The 20,420-nt window shown below is 42.1% G+C and overlaps 1 protein-coding gene across 2 annotated transcripts in view; it reads right to left on the bottom strand.

Moving 5' to 3' along the window:
* Nucleotides 1-17,104, bottom strand: part of ALMS1 (ALMS1 centrosome and basal body associated protein) — a 205,365-nt gene extending 188,261 nt beyond the window's left edge. For both annotated transcript variants that reach the window (XM_085642774.1, XM_085642775.1), the window contains exon 1: nt 16,976-17,104. In XM_085642774.1, the coding sequence (XP_085498900.1) occupies nt 16,976-17,041 (66 nt within the window). In that variant the 5' untranslated portion in view covers nt 17,042-17,104. The remainder of the gene's footprint in view (nt 1-16,975) is intronic.
* Between the last annotated feature and the right edge of the window lie 3,316 nt (nt 17,105-20,420).

Genomic DNA, 20,420 nt, shown 5'->3' with positions numbered 1-20,420 from the left:
TCTTAACCTATTTATAGGCACTACTAACCCTTGCATGCATAGCACTCTCAGTACACTTAATCATTTTATTATTCTTAACCTATTTATAGGCACTACCCAACACTACATGCACAACGTTCTCAACACACTTAATTATTTCGATATTCTCAATCTGTTTTTAGACATTACTCAACGCTCTCAGCACACGTAATGGTTTCATTATTCCTAACCTAATTATACACATCACTCAACCCTTGCACGTGTAGTACTCTCATCGCACTTAATTGTTTCCTTATTGTGAACCAATGTATAGACACTACTCAACCCTTGCATGGATAACACTCTCAGCGCACTTTATTTCATTATTCTTAACCTTTGTATTAGATGCGAAATCATTCACGTTTCTCTACTCATAAAATAACAAAAATATGCCTTTGAAATGTATCACAACAATCCATGTCGATATTACTCAGCAATACAGACGTTCACATAAATTTCAATGAAATCCACAGTTTTCACGCAAGATATTGAATACTATGATGCCAGCATCATCCTTACTTAAACCAGCATGGACGGGACCATGATGATCAACACTCAGTGGCACGTACCATAGTGTTTCTGCAGCATCCTCTGCCTGCACTGCCTTCTTCAGGACTCATTCATCATTTGCAATCCGGTACACATTTATCACCAACTTTCTTGTTTTCACAATAGATATCACAATCAAGACAATTCACCTCCATCACAAATAGGGTGGTCCCACCATACATAACTGAGTATGGTTCGCAACACAACCCTGTCCTCATAAACATTAGTCTGACTGATAACTCGATCTTGTAGCCTTGAAAAGTGTTCATTAAGGTAAGTAACATTTACCAAGCATGTTTCACTAAGCAGGACATCCCAACGCAGGTAAGTACAACACAGGCTATTTTGCTACCATGTACTCATCATACAGGTAAAGCACTTTTTATTTAATGACACATTTTAATATCACTCCAAAAAGGGGGATTTAAGGGTTTGTGCAGGGACCGTGCAGGCAGAGGTAAAGGGAAACAATCGTTTTTTACTCTCTTTATCAACATCAATCACACTACTCTGGATAGAGGCTAACAATGTGCCACCTCTTGACTGTTGGATGCAATAAGACATAACTGCAGCCATTAAAAGATCAACTGCTGGAGTCAACGCTGCCCACTGGTCTATCAGATCAACTGAGGGAGGCTTTCTTAACTCCAACGCTAATAACTACAATATTCGTAGAGAAACTTAGCAATGCCCTCACTGTAGCAGATGCAGAATTCCTTTAACAAAACTTCGAATGGGCTCCAGGTGAGACTTCCATCTACAATTATTACCGATTAATGATATGAATTGACTTCAAGTAGCCTAGTGTCCCAAGATACCACCCTGTTTTAGAAGCAATACTCGTAATCTGCATTTTCATCAAAGTAAGGCTTACTGCCTAATTTACAAAGATAATTGGAGATGTGCTCTTGTAGAATGTTTTCCTTTGTGAAAATTACTAACTTTCCTGAAATTCATAAGGAATTTCAGAAGAATTACTAGAAAACCAAACTTGTAATTACAACCCATGAGTTAACAAGGGTTACTTAACGCGTGGGTCCAAATTTAAAGAGAGACTCGTAATCATGGCCCCTGCGAAATCTGCTTTATTTTTCATTATGGTAATTAGTTGTAACCTACCGAGATGATAGATCCCTGTTTTTATGTAGTAAGAATTTGAGGAGAAAGACAAAGGAAATTTGTAGAATCTAGTGATTAGAGAAGAGGAAATCCAGTTGAGGGTGATGCCATCTACACCAGCTTCTTTCAGTCTAAGAAATACTGGTCATGGTGTACTGTGTCAAAAGCAGCAGAAAGGTCCAGGAGCAGTAATTCAGCAACACCATTTTACCAACTATGTTTTTAGGCCAACTGTGATTAGGGCATTCTTGGTCGCACTTCGTGAGTGGAATCCGGTTTGCCAGTCTAGTTAATTTTCTTCTATGAATTCTGAGATCAGGTGAAAGGCTGATCTTTCTGGATGCTGGCTAAGAAAAGGTGCATTAGAGATTGGTCTGTAGCTGTCGGGATCTTGAGAGTCCACGTAATTCTACTCAAATTTGTATGCCTTCTTCAATATCTCTAGGAAAGTTCTTATTTTTAAGGAGTTATTCATAATCTATCTGACTGGAATATATAGCGATGTTGGCTGAACGATCTTTTTGAAAATGTGTGAAGGGAAGGGGTCTGAAGGACAAAAGGCTGGGCTGCTAGCATTTAGTAGGCCTTCAGATTCAGAGGTCGTAATTAGGGGAAGGCTTATATAGGTGGCAGCTGCATATCTTCTGTGATTGAAGCTGGCTGTATGAAACAGAAGAAATTGTTTCTCTCAGTTGTTAGATAAGGATCCAGGGTGTTTACTTTGTTTAATGGGTTGCTAGTTTATTGCAGATGTCGTGTGAAATGGGTGGAGGTTAGACAACTCTCAGGACTGAGAAATTGTGATAGAATTTTATAAAGTCCCTTAGCTGGGCATTTGGCATTGTCAGTCCTGCGTGAGTAGTAGATTTCTCTGGCCTTGTTTAGAAATGATTTGTCACCCTATTATGAAGAGAACATCTGAGGTGGCGGGGTGTGCCGTCTCGTCTACCTCGGCTTCCGGCTGGAGGTTCTGAACTCTCCTCTTTGAGGCTTAAGAACAGCCATTTTAATACTAACGCTGGGGGTTTACAGCTCGGAGGCTGTGCTAAGGCTGATGAGAGATAGTGTGTGACTTTTCCTCCTTCTGTCAATGTGCACTCTACTCGGCACATCCGCTTACACACAAGATGGATTAGAGCATTTAATTAGAGTACACACATTTTAATAGCTGTAACAATTTTGTTGACAGGCTGCCCAAACTGACTCACTTCCCTGGAAATAAAAATGAAATAGAGGGTTCCAGCCACCACAGAGCAAAACTCAAAAGAATGAGTTAGAGAATCTTTAGGACTACATCCCACTGAGGATCAGGATCATGTGGCAGCGGAATGGGGGAGGCTCATCAGTGCTGGTCTGTGTTATCCAGGCAGCGCTGCAGCCCACACTGAGAAAAGGGAGGCGCGGTGTGAAACTTGACTTAGACACAGAAGCAGCCCACACTGGAAAATAGCTAAATTACGGCTAAGAGGCATTTTTTGCAAGGATGAACGTCTGCGTTCAGGTCCTGTGAACCCCCTACTACGGAATGGTATAGTCCATTCAAAACTGTTTTGGCAAAGCAACTTTTTTTTTTTTTTTTTTACAAACAACTTTACTAAGGAATGTATTGCAGCAGTGAAGAAACAGAAGGGGTCAGAGGGGTTAAAGCAAAAAGCACTGCCACGAATAAGGTAGATGGCCTGAAAGACAATGCATTTAAGCAACCACAAAGAATCCAAAAAATGAGCAACACACGTTCGGAGAGAGGTTCCAATTAAAGGATCAGCTAAAGTAAACTTGCCTCTGTCCGTGATGTGTGCAGGGGCTTCAGGGATGTCTGCACTACCTACGTCCAGGCAACATAACAGCCGAGGTCACGTAGGAAAAGCGGGCAACTGCAAACTGCTGTCAATAGGCGCACGGGTGCCAATGTTAAATAAAGTTAAAGCGTACAGGGGGACAAAGTAAAGGTGTTACATGGTGAAGTGACAGATATAGTCCCACATAGACCCAATGGCCCTAGAATTAAATGGGGTAGGCAAAACGAGGAACATTTACTGTGTACCATTGTGTCTGCTTGTATAGACGAGGTAGAAGGCTGTCTCGAACCCGAAGAGGACAATGATGATATTCTAGTTAGTTTCGACATTATTAATAAAAATATTGCAGAAATTTTAACTGGAAGAAAACCAAAGGGCCCTAGGACTAATGGGGGATGGTTTAATAGGGAATGTACCAAATCCTTACAAAGACTCAAAGCTGCTCTTAAGGATAAACCCAGAGATAAGGAAGCAGTTAAAACCCTTAGAAGGGAATACTCAATACACCTGAGGGATAGGAAACAGGAACTAAGGGAAGAGGCCTGGAATAACCTGACTAAGGCAGTGGATCTTAAGGATACCAAGCTTTTCTGGTCCACTGTCAATAGTCCCTTCCTCCAAAATGAAGAAGTTCCTGTAATGTCAGCCCAGGTATCTGAGGAACAATGGGTGTCTCATTTTACCAGTATTTTTAACCCCGAAGGACTAGCGGTAGGGGGGGATAGGGAAACCTTGGCTTATATCCCCATACCTCTCAATATTACAGTCTTAGAGGTGGATGCTGCCATCCGGGCCAGTAAGGGGGGAAAGGCGCCGGGCCCTGACGGGGTACCCGTGGACCTTTATAAAGCCGAGATTTCCATCTGGAGCCCATTGTTAACAAAGGTTTTTAATGCTGCTGCTATGATTGCAGCCCCACAAACCTGGGGAGAATCAACTATTATCCCGGTGTATAAAAAAGGGGAGAGGGGTGAGGCAAAAAACTATCGCCCGATCTCTCTCCTTACTGCTTCCCTAAAAATTATGAGTAGGGTATTATTGAGTCGTTTGGAGGAATGGGTAGAAGAAAAAGGGATCCTCGCAGACTCTCAGTATGGATTTCGCAAGGGGTTAGGCACTATAGAACAGTGCATTAATCTAGACCTTATATGCAAATATACACGAGCCAAGCAAGGCTCGTTGTTTCTTTGCTTTGCCGACCTGTCCAGTGCCTTTGACTTGGTTGACCATGGTCTTCTGTGGTCAACCTTGTTGGACATGGGTGCCCCTCAAGATATTATCTATTTCTTGGCCCAACTTTATAGGAATCTGACAGCTAAGATTCGATACGGGCAATCGGGGGAGTGTACTTCTAGTGTTAAAATAGGATCCGGAATTAGGCAGGGATGCGTCCTTGCACCTTTCCTTTTCTCCCTTTTTATTAACGCAATTGAGTCGGAACTACGGTCCACCAACGCAGATGCACCGACTGCTGGAGGTTTGTCCATCCCAATATTGCTCTACGCGGATAACGCGGTTCTGCTCTCACAAACCCCCTTAGGGTTGCAAAAACTTATGAATAAATTTGCTGATTTTATTAAGGGGAGAAAATTAAAAATTAATAATTCAAAAACTTTTATAATGCCCTGTGGGAAGAAAATTAAGAACTTAAGACCGTTTACAGTTATGGACCAAACTATAAAAGTGGTGGACAAATTTTGTTATTTGGGTATCACTTTTAATAGTCGGGGGATGTGGACTCCCGAAATGATTAATGTAAGAGCCAAAATGGCCAAGTGTTCTTTTGGCTTATTTAGATTTGCATCCAAGCTAGGCTCAAGACGGATACCAGATATGTTGTACTTATATCGCCATAAATGTGTTGCTCTGGCCCTATATGGTTCAGGAGTGTGGGGCCATTGTAATAACAACATGCTCCAGGTTGAGGAAGACAAATTTGTCAAAAAACTCCTTTGTTTACCATCCTCTTCCTCAACAAAGCTGATCCATCAGGAGGCTGGTCTAGAACATCTATCTGACTTGATCAGACTAAGACCCCTGTTAGTATGGAGATCTATATGGTCTAAGGAACAGACTGGTTTCACAAGAAAGATAATTTTAGACTGTCTTTACATGGATAACTGTTCCCGCATCCCCTGGCTTAATTATATTACCCGAACATTTAATGATGTTTTTAACGTTACGGTGTGTGACAACCCTTCTTGTGTTTTAGATATCTCGAAGAGTGAGATTAAACATGAATTTCTGAGGGCTAGCATGGTAAAGCGTAACGTAGCTACTGCTCAGTTCTCCTCACATGTTTTTTATGACAGATATATTAAGGAAGAAATGGGGCTCCCAGGATACCTTAAATTGGTTACCATCCGATCCCACCAATATGTATTGACAAGATTACGGATGGGGATTGTTCATTTGCTTGTTGCGTACCCTGTAATGAAGACTTATACTACTGCCCCCTGTCCGTGCGATGGGATTACAAAGCAAAGTACGGAGCATTTTTTATTGCTATGCCCTCTCTATCTCCATCTTCGAAAAGTATATCTGAAACCGCTTTTTAGAAAATATAATGTATCCAATATTGTTTCGGCCATGGGGCTTTTATTTGGCCTTAATTCACAGGACATCTGTTTTTTTACTGCTGTATATATTTTAAAATCGATATGTCTGAGGAAAAGCAGTCCTTTTTAAACATGTGTTTACTTTATAATCTGCTGAATCCTCATGTTTTAATACCTATGTATGTATGTACTTTTATGATTATTAACTAATGATCGAATAAAGTTTTTGAAACTGAAACAGCGTACTTAAACAAACAAACATGGCTGGGGTCACATAGGAAAAGCGGCAGCGGTGAACCGCTAAAAAGGTGCACAGGCGCCAATGTTAAATTAAGTTAAAGCGTACATAAACAAAACAAGCATGGGTCAATACAGGAAATTATGCTACAACCAATTGAACTAGAAGAAAAGTAATAGCCCGTCACAGAAACCAATGAAAAGCCAGGAAAGAGAGGGTGGGGAATGTTAACCCTTTGCATGTCATACCTTAAAAACAAGCCCAATCCCCCTTAAAAGAAAGCCCAAACCAAGCAAATATCCTACTAGGAAAAGCACAACTGCCGGTAGAGACCGAAAAGTGCAAAAATCCTAATTAAAAAAATAACAGCAGTGGAGTGGGAGCCACGGTGGGGAAGGCAGCAGTAACACAACTGTGGCATTAAAAGGAAGTGGGAGGAAGAATGCTATATTTCAGTGCAAGCAGCTGAACACAGACAGACAGTAGCAGAGCTGGAAACCATGAAAAAAAAATAGTCCCCCAGGGAACAAATAAAGAATTATAGCGGAATGAGACAGTACTAAGCCCTTGCTCTGTGGGAGGAACAGAAGAAAGGAGGGGAAAAGAAGCAGGACTGATCACTAGAAAGCAAGGATTTTCAAAGGACACTGACACAGACAAATGAAAAGCAATTGCAAAAAAGGGGATGGACTTGATGCCCACAGACCGATTACAGCAGGTCTCGAAGAGACAGCTGTGCTGTCTAGCTCGACCTAAAAAGCCAGGTCTTCAAGGACTCGCGAAAAGGAAGATGTGACTCAAGACTAGAAATCGATACAGGGAGAGTATTCCAAAGCTTAGAAGCTGCTACATCAAAGGCTCTTCCTCCCCATCTTACCCTCCTGAACCTGGGAACAACCAGACGATTTTTATTGGCGGAACGCACTTGTCTGGTGGGGATGTAGTGTTGAAAGAGGTGTCTGATTCCCTCCAAGCCTGAGTTATGAAGCGCCTTATGAACAATACATAGGACCTTAAACAGGATTTATTTCTCGGCTGGAAGCCAATGCAGTTTCTGAATGGCATCCAAAATTGAGTGAGATTTCTGAACGTCCAAGACAAGTCTTGCTGCCCGATTCTGAACAAATTGCAGCTTGTTGAGAGAGGCCCTATTTATATCCAAATAGAGGGCATTAAAATAATCCATCTTGGATAAAACCAATTCCCCCGCGGTTTGCTTCAATGCGGGAAGAAAGAAAGAAACTCAAATATCTTCCTAAGGTCCTTATAACCCAGAAGCAGGATGACACGGTCCTATTAATCTGGAGATTGAAGGACAACTTGTTGTCAACTATGACACAAAGATTCTTTTCCGAGGCGACAGAACACAGACATGATCTGAGCGTTTCTGGCCAACATGAATGGGTCCATATAGAATGTTGGCTACCGAAGACCAAAACCTCAGATTTGTCCCCATTCAGTTGAAGATAGTTTTTATCATCCAAGATGCCACGCCTTCATGCAGTTGGTAAAATTGGCAGCTGAGGCCTCTATATCCTTTGTGATGAACACAACTAATTGTGTATCATCTGCATAGGATATTGCCTCCAACCCAAATGATCTAACCAGCTTTGCCAGTGGGGAGACATATATATTAAATAAGGTGGGGCTCAAGGAGGAGCCCTGTGGGACTCCACACAGAGTGAAAGTGGGGTCTGAATAGAATTGGTCCATCTTTACTTTCTGTGACCTATCTGTTAAAAAAAGAAGACAGAAGCTTCAAGGCCGAAACTCTCACCTCGAATTCCTGAAGGCGGTCAATCAGCCTTATTGGCAAGATGGAATCAAATGCCGCTGATAGGTCCAACAAAATCAACAATGCGGTCTGCCCGACAGCAACCAAGATGTGAATGTTGTTGACTACAATTATTAATGCAGTTTCAGACCCATGGCAACTTCCGAATCCATACTGGGAAGGATCAAACAAATGCCGTTGTTCCAAATATGTACTCAGCTGGGCATTAAGGTGTTTCTCCAGAATCGTTGCAGGAACAGGAAGCAGGGAAATGGGGCAATAGTTTCCAAATTCTACTGAGTCAAGAATATTTTTTTTTAATAAGGGCTTGATGACCGCTGTTTTCCAGCTAAGTGGGTAGCGTCCGGAGGAAATGGCCAGGTTAAGAGTTGCTGTAAGATGCCGAATAATAATATCCCTACCCAACATCATTAGCTTTGGGGAGCAAGGTTCCAGAGGGGAGCTTGATTTGATCCCCTCTAGAAGCTGGTCAGTCTGTTCGTATGAAAGAGGGAGAAAAGCGGACAGACAGTCATCCCTCTTCTTGATATTGGGAGGACTAAGGGATGAGAGATTAATATTTGGTCAGAATTGAAGAGCTCAGAGTTAAAACTGTCCAAAAAGAAGTAAATCTCAGCAATTTTGGGGGGAAAATAATTAGCCATACCACAAAAGTCCTGTGCCGAAGAAGGCGGGGTAGAAAGTGAACTAATCAAATTAAATAAATCACTAGAGGATTTGAGTGATGATGTCATCTGAATGTAAAAAGGTGATTTCTCTAAGTTAATGGCTAATTTATATTCCGCCAACCTGGTCTTATGCTTTATTCTTTCCAATGGGTGATATTTCTGCCAGATACGTTCTTGGCGGCAACAGGATTGCTTGAGTATTTTAGGCTTTTCTGAGTACCAGGGCACTGTAGACTTTTTCTGCCTATATACATTTCTTTAATGGGAGCAAGAAAATCAATGGCTGCCCCAAGCCAATTAGAGTACTCTGTGGCTGCCAAATCAGGATCATTATATTCAGTCCATCGTCTTTCATTAAGCGCCAAAGGAAAGGATTCCTTATTTATATATTTAAAGTTTCCTTTAAGCACCTTATTGTTCCCCTTACTGGCATCTTCTTTAGTTACATGGTCAACGACAAGCATAGAGTCAATGAGTAAGAGGAGAGGAACCTGGGTTGTAGATGGTTAATGCATTGTGATGTAGCATTCTATAAATAGGAGAGCTTTCACTCTTATGTAAACTGAAGCACTACTGGGGCAGCCCCGATGGACACGGGGATGTGTACCAGATCCTGCGCGCATGGAGGGAAAAGGCACACTGGCTTGTTTTTCTTTTTTACTCTTCTTAATTTGAAGTCAAATTGTGTCATGGCTGTGCACAGATCCACCAGAGATGGAGAACCTGTCCGCAAGATATGAACCTGTGCCAGTCGCTACAGCATTGCAAATAATGCAGCTGCTTTTGAAGATGGCATGAGATGGCAAGGAGGGCCAATGGAGTTCCAATAGGATGGGGTAATGTGATCATATTTCTCCAGGTCCTCGATGAGACTTGCTGCACCATGTAGGATGCCCCTAAGGTACCAGTGTGGGAGGCCATGAAGTAGGGCATTATCACTGACCAGATGCAAGAGCATGAGGAATTAAACAGCACTCCTGAAGTCTCTTTCTGGAAGAAATAATGTAACTTTCTTTAAAAGAGAGAGCTGGTACAAAGCTTTGTTTGTGCTTTTTTACAATGAGTTCCTAAAGGTAAGGCTGGTGTCAGGTAGAATGCAAATTACTTGGGCTTCGTAGAAAGTTGGGGTTTGAAGCCATCAATATTGATGCCACTGAGCCAAGTTTATACTGCATTGTGTTCATTGTTCTTGGCAAATAACAGGAATTCTGTCTTGTAAGTGGAAGGTGGTATTTTATAAGTTATGATAGGGAGTAGTGAGTGGAGTTATGTTAGGGTAGGCAAGACCTATGTGGGGCGAGATTGGGGGCTAGGAAAGAGGATAGCATACTGTGTTAGGAGTAAGACTGACGTAAGGGGGTAGGAAGAGATAGCAGGGGATGTGAGTAGAATGGTGATTATTTGATTAGGAGGATGGACAGAGGAGGCGATAGGTTATGTTTAGGAATTCGTTGTTGAAAAGTGGTTAAGGTGTGTGGGAAAAGAGTGAGGTAGACCACAGGGAGAACAGTAGTTAGACGGAGCAGCTGGGTGAGAGGACAGACAATATGGATGTGATGTTGAGCATAAAGAAGTAGGTGGAAACATACTGACAGGTTGGATAGGCAGAACGTCAGTATTAGTACAATTTCTGTTTAAACATTGGAAGAGATGTTGTGATGTGTTGTAAAGGTCTGTAGAGGATATGAAAGTGGAGCAGGGAGTGGGGATTACAGCAGGACTAGGACATTTTTCTTAGTTTGTAGGTGGAGGAGAGATATATTCTTACCTGTTGTGAGTGCGTTTCTGTGCATACTTCTGGCCCTAGCCCAAGCAGACAACACCATTAATCAGACACCCTTTACTTGAATGCCCATACTCAAACGCCCTAAACCCTACGATTAATTAACCCTGGTGATCAGATGACCTAGGCCAATGGGATCCCTAGCTCTTCATTAAAGTAAATTAATTTGACTTCTAGGGCACACCCTGGAACATGCACATTGATTCTGATAATAATGAATCTACTGACCGTACATTCTCCCAGCATCCAAAAGGCCTGCTTAGGACACACAATTTCTAGTTTATAATTGCTTTTTTGTAGCAAAAACCTGGTACAACACAATGTTTTCAGGAGAGGTAAAATGGTATGAACCAGTCAGCCCCAAAAGCTCTTGTTTCAGATTCCAACGGAACTAATCAACTACGTAGCCAATTGATCCTAAAACAAAATAGTAAGGCCTTATCCTGATTTGTAGGAGATGCTAATCTCAATGCTGCAAATGTACAACTTTAAGACAGATACATTTTAACATATTTTAGAATTTCAAAAGCTAAACGGTGGAAAGGAAATTAATCATATATAAAGAGATAATAATGTGTGACCACAAGCCACAGACATTCATTTGATCTAAAATCCTGACTTTATTCACAAAGAAAAACGTGCTGCAGCACAATGTTGGGGGCCAAGTGATCTGTGCTACAGCAGGATGTAAACGAGTGAATAAATATAAATCGTTCACATCACAGCAGGAATACCATGAATAGTTTAGCGGTTAGTTACTGAGCCACGCGTCTATGAACTCCAGTTTCAAGAAATAATAGGTTGGATCGTATCCTAATTATGTACCATCAAAATGTAAAAAATATAGACAGTCTCATTAACATGTGTGTTCTTCATCAGGTTAACTGAGGTAATTCAATGCCCATGTTTTTTATAATATCAACTAAATTTATCGGCCTGGGCAATTGTCAAATGTCTGCAGTGGAGTAAAACCTTGGACTGGCAGGTATTGAAAGTTGTCTTTGGTCGTTCGTGTTATAGGCAAACATAATCAGTAAGCTGAGAGTGTGGCCGGGCTTGGTAGAAGCTGTCACAGACAGCAAACTTAATAAACCCAAAGAAGCGAAGAAAAGGCAGGGTAACCAGCCATGTCTGAACAATGGCAGGCAAAGATTCCAGATGGCTAGTTGTTAGAGATTAAAATGAACAACTAAAATAAAATTATTTATTCATATAGGATACAAGAGAAATAAGTGTTTAGATGCTATTGGTCCCTTTATCTGCACTGACCACCCCACTTTGTCATCCTCCGCCCCACAATCATTGCATTTGAATTTTAGTTTATTATTGCTCGATTAGTTAAAATCATTACATCTCAGTACAAATAACAGTTATAAAACATGATTAAAACAATATTTAAAAGGAAGACGGTATCAAGTTATGGTCCCCTTTTGGAGCAGCAAACTCCCCATTCCTGATGATCTGGTATGAAATGTGCTTCACCTCGCTCCTGATGGTCCAACATTACAGATATACTTTGGCTCATACCAAAACATAAGTCATAAAGCCACCGGACCACACACTACTCTAAAATGCTTAGTGTTAAAAAGTGCCTCCTAGTCCATCATTCCTGTGGGGGCAAAATAGGGTCCACCAGCCCTGGCCTTTCTCAGCTACTACTCCACAGGCAGACGATTCCAACCATGGCCAAACCGAATCCTGGAAATTGTCCTTACTTTCAATTGACATTAAATTTGACCCTCAAAAGTCGAAAGAGCTCTGTGCCAGTAAGGAGCGGCCCAATAAGTCAAGGTGCTCAGTGCGTAAAAGTGTGTAAAACCATCATAGTAATTTTAGATTACCAGTTGCTACTTTCTCAAACTTTAAAAAGCATCCAGATAGCTGGCAAGATTCTCCTTATAGGCAGGTTAGGACCGCTGCCAAACATGTCCTCACATTTAGAGGTCGAAAGATTGGCCGGGGCCAGCGGCACCTCATGGGGTTTTAGCACTTTGTATATGCAGATCGCATGCATTAAAGACTCTTCTGTTTGCCACACCATCAACATTGAACATGACCTTCACTTTCCCTGCGACCATACAAATAACGTCTTAGTGGGATAAGGCCAAAGCGCATTATCACGAGTATATACTTTGCATGGTTTGGTAGGGGAAGACCCAAATATTCTGGTAGAGTGTAAAAGTTCATGGCCCAGCTGCCGTGAAATTTAGATCTTAGATCCCTATGGTCCTGATTCCGTGAGATTATCGTTGCTGACTTAATTGATGGTTTCACTGTTATTTTCTGTGGGAAGGTGTTATTTATCAGATCTTACGCACAAAGGGCCCTGATGGAGGTTATCAGGAACTGGCCCTATGCAGATTCGGGCTCATGAAATTTCTCACAGAGGAGGTGTTTCATTATGCCAATTTGGGCCATTTTGAATTTCTGACAGTATGAAACAAATTTGGCCTGCAAAACCAGATCTTGTGTTGGTAATCTGAATTCCAGTCTTATTTGGGACTGACTAGTGCAGCCTGGGAGTGCAAATAGATGGCGATGGCAGATACATTAATGTTTATCTAACAACTCATATAATTGATCCTTAAATACCAGTGCATCATATGGTATTGTGGGCATCAACTTAGTTGCCACCTCAGTTAATAATTTGTTTGTGTTTTGGCATGCAAGGCTTCTTTTGAAATGGGCTAGTCAGCATGTCAGGTGTTTTGCCATCAGTTCCAGGAAGCCTAGCTGAGCTTTTCTGCTCCCTCTTTCATCGAGCGCAACACCAAGATATTTGAAGCATGTTACTTTTTCAAGTCTTGTACCTGCGATGAGCCATGCGCCGTAGACCACTGCTGTCAAAATAGGTCCACGATAATGTTGTTTACTGCACAATACTGATACTAAGGGGCATCTGTACTATACTCACTTCCCTCACCCCCATTGAGCCATACATCGTATTCAATATGCCCGAGATTTGTGTCCCCCTTTGATGCCCCGTAGTTGTCTCTGTCAATTGGCTATCATGTTCAAAGGTCTATTCATCATTTCAACCAGCTGCTTTGCTGTAAAGTTGCTTTATGTGGCCAGACCATAGCTTTGTGGAGATGTTACAGAACTTTGGGTTACAGGCTTGAGAGAGCTTGTTCAAAGTCAAAGACCAGCTTTATTCGATTGTTGTACAATACAATCATAAAAGCATTCCAAAAACATAATCGCAATAGAAATCTTATATTTACAAATTTAATTCATTATTAATGCCCATCATAAATAAAAATTGGGTGAAAACAAAATAATATCATAGCACGTAAGACACATGAAATTTGACAAGAAGACGCTACATAAATCAGTTAATTAACAATAGATTTTCTGAAGCTAACCCCTTTTTTTTAAAACATTGCAACTCATCATATCACGTGCACGTTATCCACCACCACCGTTGGACGTATTCACCAAGAGTCCTAAATTACTCATAAAATCTGTAAAACAATTTAAAACCTTTTGGAGACCTATTTGCGTCCGTGACATTAGCACCGCGTCATCGGCATAGAGAAGGGCAGGTATCGGGCGCCTATTTACCCCAGGGTATTCGTTCTGTTCCTTAACCAATGCCACTTCCAAATCATTTATATAAAGATTAAAAAGAAAGGGGGCCAAGACACAGCCTTGCCTGACCCCCTTCGAATTGGAATTAGAGCAGTACAACCACCGCTGAGGCTAAATCGTACTCTCTTCCTGGCATTACAATAAAAACGTCTCAGAAAGTGGATGATATGTGGATCTACACCTATCTTATCTAAAATCTCCCAGTTTAGCGTGTCTAACTGAGTCAAATGCAGCGGTGAGATCCACAAAAGCTAAAAACAATCTTCCTTCTTTTACCCGTGTGTATTTGCCCACCAGTAGGGCTAAGTTTAAGCCCTGTTCAGTGGTTCCCACTCCTTCTTGGAGTGAGCTTGTTAACTAGCCCCCAGTATTTCCTTGAACCCTTTGTCTTGAGTGCAGCGTGGAGTATGGCCCAGGTCAGTTCATCGGCGTTTTGTTTATCCTCCCACAGCTGTTTCCTGTAAACTTGCCTCTGTTTTTTCACTCTTTCTTTCATGCCCTTTAAATAGGTGTTTTTATACCAGAGGCGGCGGAGGGCTTTATTTAATTCCATTCTTAGACTTTTTGATTTAAGGCCCTCAAAGTTCCCCTGCCTATTTTGCTCCATTTCTGATCTTCTTTTAGGGCATTCTGCTAAATTGTCTTAGAATAATGCAATCCGTGCGGCACAGCCTATCACTTCATTTTCCTTCTTACTTCCAAGATGCTTTACTAGTGGAGCTAAACTTTGTTTTATTTTATTTGGGATTGCTCCATTCGCCAGTTGAATCTTTTTAGCAGGGCCGAGTCTTCTTAATGGCAGATCATCTTTTTAGCCCGATACCTTTTCCAGAGTCAAAGTGATCTTATACAGAATTGCATCATGGCCACTTGAGGTTTTCGGGATTATCTGAAAACCATCTATGTTGTGAAAATGTTCTACTGAAGACCATAGATAGTCCAGGGTTACTAAACTAAATGTGAGTGCATGCCGCCGGTCTATCTGATGCTCCTCTACCATTGATACATTGCATCCCTAAAGACTCTAGGGTATTTGACAGACATACACTACATTTTTCATGTTTCCAGCAACATTCATTGTAGGCATCTTCCCTGTGTGTCTCAGTCTCTTGTCTGAGTACACTCTCTCAAGGATCCTACTTTCTCTCAGCCCACTCCACTTTTTCTCTTGTCCCTATACAATCTCTATGTCTTCTTAGTTATTCTATCTACTCTCACAAACATCAACCCATCATTTTTGCCATATGTAAACTCAACAAAAAAAAATGGTGAATCAAAACTTTGCTAAAAATACAACTGTGTGTGTTTTTACTTGTTTGTCACTTTTAGGTCGGATTTAGCTTGATACATGAGAGAAAAAACTATTTTTTCAACAGCTTTTGTTTATTACATTGATTTCGTGCTACGTAGTAGACTACTTCGGAGTGCTACAAGAAGTAGGCAATTGGCACTTTCACATCCATTTACTAATAGAAATAGAAAATTACACACAGTCTGAGAAATGGGAGTTTCTGGTAGATATGAAAGGCAAGTAGTGTTCCGGTATTCCTCTGGAATACTTAGACATATTTGGAATTCAAGCACTACTAATGTTAAAGGGAAAGACACGAGTTGGCATGTCCTTGACACTGGAATGCACGTCTTTACTTACAATAAAGCAATACAGTGATGCACCTGTGCTGGGATCAGCATGTAAGCAATGGCAAGGGCGTTCACTAATTTATTGTTGTGGAATTGTGTGGTGTCCGGTATTGCGTACTATACTGTGTAAGAGGGAGGAGAGCAGTGACCGAAGTTGTGTTCTATCTGGTATGCATCATGGTGAAATCAGTGTCTGTGTTGTTTGCTGCAGGGAGATAAATAGAGAACTCTAGGGGAGTGTGTTCCAGCTCTGACACTTAGAAAGGGCATATAACCTGTGAATTCAGCAGACATTGGATAAAATACTTCTTGTAGAGCGTTATGTGCATGTACCATGGTTAAGTGAAGTAAAGATCATCCTCAGACACCTGACAATGTAAATCCATTGCTTAAGGGTGTATATTTAAATACAACATATAGGTTTTTAATAGAGTGAAAGACACAGTCAAAGGCCGTGACCAGTAGCCCATAACAGACACCTGCTGTCCACTGGTGTATACGTGATGATCTTGCAGTTTGCAATAGAGAGCAAGAAGCACTTTGACAATGCAGCACATGGGATCAGCAAGCATCCCCCTCCCCCCACCCCCAAGTGCTAAGGCTGAGAGGCTGAAAGCACCAGTGGCAGGGGATGCTCTAAGCAGGCAATACGCACTACGCAGGCTGTGGAGGTGCTGTGGTTCAATGCTCTCCCTTTGGACGACATACTGTATACTACTCGGTGCACTCTGGGGACTCACATCCAGCAGGGATGACTGCAGAGACCGGTGCCACTTTACAGACCTCAAGCTGACCAGTGTAACGACACACTCACAGGGGGTTCACCATCCCTTGTAGTATATGTAACGCAATGACTTGGGAATGTAATGCGAAGAAAAACACACAGCTGGCTAATCTATAATCCCAAAGGCATAACATAAGCAGATCAAGCCTGAACAGCTCATACGCCCTTTAACTTGGCATTTTAGTGACTCTTTTATCCGGTATAAATACCGAACTGCAGGCACGGGTACTTAATATCTTAATATAAAAGGTAGTGAAAGAATTGCTCAGATCGGTCATATGCCACTCAACATAAACTCTATGTGAGCTCCAAGCCCTGCTCCAAGTCCTGGCAATCATGTTATCACAGGAGCTATGCACGTATCCTACTTGTGCACAGTGTAGTCTTGGGGTTCCCTGGAGCAGCCCCTGGTGCCCAACGCCCTATGCTCACCGATTCTAGAAGGCTCCTTGCCCGCTCTTCTTGGGGTCTCCCTGTTGCCCCTTCTTCAGGCTCCATACTGCCCCTCGTCTGTTGTCCTCACCCTGCCTCCAGCTTTGCAATACACAGTGACAAATACCGCGCATGCGCACTCCGCGTCAGACCACCGTTGAAGCCCAGGAAACAGGGCGATGAAGCTGGTGCGCATGCTCACTACGCACAGAGACGGCCCCAAGTGTGGTTGCTATGGACGCGCGGCGCTGGCCAAGCACAGATTAAGCGTGGAGCGGGAGGAGAGAGCGGGAAGAGGGCGTGGCAGTGTGCTGGCAAAGCTATGTGTTAACAACTAGCATGAAACTAAAGACGGACACGAGACCTGTAACCAAGGAACCGAGAAAGGACGAGAAACACAGAAAATGAGAGACTGAGCATGCCTTAGCCTAGATGTGAAGGGTGCGGCCATCTATGTCCGGGAATAGATAACCTTTCCATCACTGACTGAATCAATAAATCAGAAAACGAAAATGTAAAGCTTGCTTTGCTCAAAATCAATTTATCAGAAAACTAAAGCTTATAGATTGCTTTTCTCAAAACAGAGAGGTTTTTTTTGTTCTATTGGCAAGGATCCTTTTATCCAGAAAAACAATACCATTCTTTTCACTTTAGGATTATTTATTTATTTATTTATTTATTCATGCAATTTTATATAGCGCGGACTTTACCCAAAGGTGTCAGAGCGCTTTACAAAGAAGCAAGTACGTTACATGAGGAGATTTACAAACTTACACATTACAGATACAAATGGGATAGTTGAAAAAGTAAAAATAAGACGTGGCAATCACACAAAAAAACCATCATCGGTGTAATTATATGATTAACATATATTTGCTCTATATACGTAGACTATAGAAATCGTTTTGTGTATGAAAGAAACAAAATTATATGGCAGCTCCCTTCGTTTACTTAATTGTGACTTTTTACTATTTGAATTCCAAGATGGTCGCCAAGAGCCCATCTTTTTAAGGTCAAGCCTAGCAGCATGATGTATTCAGTACATGGGCTTCAAGCCAGCCCATCGCTTGTCATTGGTTGCATCCAGTGCCTTTCTAAATTCCTTACTTTTAAATGGTAAATCTTACTCATTTGTCTCTCCTTTTGGTCTGTCATTCCGTCCCATAGCGACTGGCCCAGTTACAGGGCTCATTTAGCTTTTGTCCATTTCAGTTCATTTTGCACACTATTTTTTCCAATTACCTGCCTCAATTTCTGGAAAAGTTCAAATGCGAGCAGCTGACCAGTGTTAAAGCTTTCCCCTTTCCAGCCAGCAAAGTACCACGTGTAGAGAGCCCCCCGGCGTCTATAACATATTGTTGGCACCTGTAACACTCCCGGGGGAGGATACGGCCCCATGAGATAAATAAACAGGCGTAAGACTGCACAGAGTCTTCCCCAGCAGTGAATCACGGAGCGTGTGAGTTTTATTATGAGAGCACCCAAGGCCTGCAAGTTCTAAGTGGGGGAACGACCAGGCCTTCCCCGTCACACTGGTGACTGGGCCGGTACCGATCCATGCTGCTTCCAAAGATGTTGCAGAGCGAGGCACGGCTTCGCATGCTGCCTCCCGCTGAGCGCCAGTGCTGAGAGAGGATTAAAAATTTGCAAACATTCGTGACAAGAATTTTCAATTCTATTAAGGACACGGAGGCGAGGATTATGCTTCTCATTTTCTTTACTGAAAATCTCAGCAGCCAATCAGAAAAGTAAAAACTCAAATATGAACTACAATACCCATAAACCTAGAGGGCATCACGTGACAACCATAGAGTAGACCCCTATATATGGAGCACAAGAGAATACTACATCCTCTTTCTTTGCGTGAGAAACAGGTAAGTCAAAATATAGTCACAGTCTGGAGTCCAAGAAAACTGGAAGAATCCACTCAATCGAAGGAATCCAAAGGCCAACGGCAGCAACGAGAAAACTTGAAGTCAGCTTCAAAGTAACAGCATGTCCTGGAGGACGACAAAACAACCTTCCTTAAAGGTGAAAAGGCAGCAAACTTCATTTGAGATCAGAACCTGAAATAGAAATATAAAACCGTAATACCACACTCCCAGGAAGAGATAAAGCAAAAAAGTGGGAGGGAAAAAGCATCAGCATAAATATATACATTGCATTATAAAGTATTTCAAATCAGACAACACAGTACTGATATGGGTGGGATAATCCTCGCCTCCGTGTCCTTAATAGAATTGAAAATTCTTGTCACAAATGTTTGCAAATTTTTAATTCTATGTCAGGACCGGAGGCTCCGATTATGCTTGCTCAAAGCTGCGCCACCACAACAGATGCAACATTTACAATAGGTTTATAATAAAAAAGTTTTAAATGTAGAATCAGAGGACCAATCAGCTGCATTCATAATGTCCAATAAACTGACTCCCATAGAAAAAGCTGTGGATGCCATAGCACCACGAGCAGAATGAGCACCAAATTTGGAGACATCAATACCAGCTTCGCTCATGAGCCACCGCACCCATCGTGCCAGTGTAGCTGGAGTCACTGGACGAAAAGTCTTCTGCAGTGCAATCAACAATTGACCCGCCAGATCATGACAAAAACCTGCAGTACTCACCTCATAATCTCGAATACATTGAACCACACACAATTTAGGATTTTCAGGAAAAGCTGGATAGGTGATTGAAGTGGTGTTACATTTAGTGCGTCTAGAGATCAAAAAGGTAACACCCTCTGGAGAGAATCTGCGACCCGCTCGGCGCGAATATCAGAAACCCTCTTGCATGATACCAGACAAAGTAGCATAGCTAGTTTGGCAGAAAGCTGTTTACGAGACAAACACTGATTTACAGGTCAGGAGTCCAAGAAACGTAAGACAATGGAGACATCCCAAAGTTCTGAATATCTAGGACATGGTGGTTTCACCAACCGAATACCTCTGAGTATTTTACATATTAATGGATGATCCCCAAGAGGCTTGCCGTCAATGGCCCGTGACCTGCCGATATGGCTGACCGAAAATTGTTGACAGTACGATAAGCAAGGCCTGAAGCGGCTAAGGACGCAAGAAAATTTACTACCAAGGAGACATCTGCTGTAGCGGGATCCACCTCCCGTTGAGAGCACCAATGACACCATCGTTTCCATGCTGCAGCATAACGTTTGTGTGTGTTGGGTGACCAAGCCTCATTGATAAATCTGGTAGCGTCTGTTGAAAGACCTGGGACTTGCCAACGACCCCCGAAATTCGCCAGGCGACCAGCCGGAGTTGACCCGATGTTATCAACGGATGTGGAAATTGAACAGGGTCTAACAATAGGTTCCACCGCAGTGGAAGAAGAACCGGAACCGCACATAGCATTTCCAGAAGAACCGGGAACCACGCCTGAGCCCTCCAAAGAGGAGTGATCAGAATCAATTCCGAGTGATAACGTTTGGA

Source organism: Triturus cristatus, chromosome 2_2 (genome assembly GCF_964204655.1).
Source record: "Triturus cristatus chromosome 2_2, aTriCri1.1, whole genome shotgun sequence".
Taxonomy (NCBI): Eukaryota; Metazoa; Chordata; class Amphibia; order Caudata; family Salamandridae; genus Triturus; species Triturus cristatus.
This window is presented reverse-complemented; position numbering and strand designations above follow the sequence as displayed.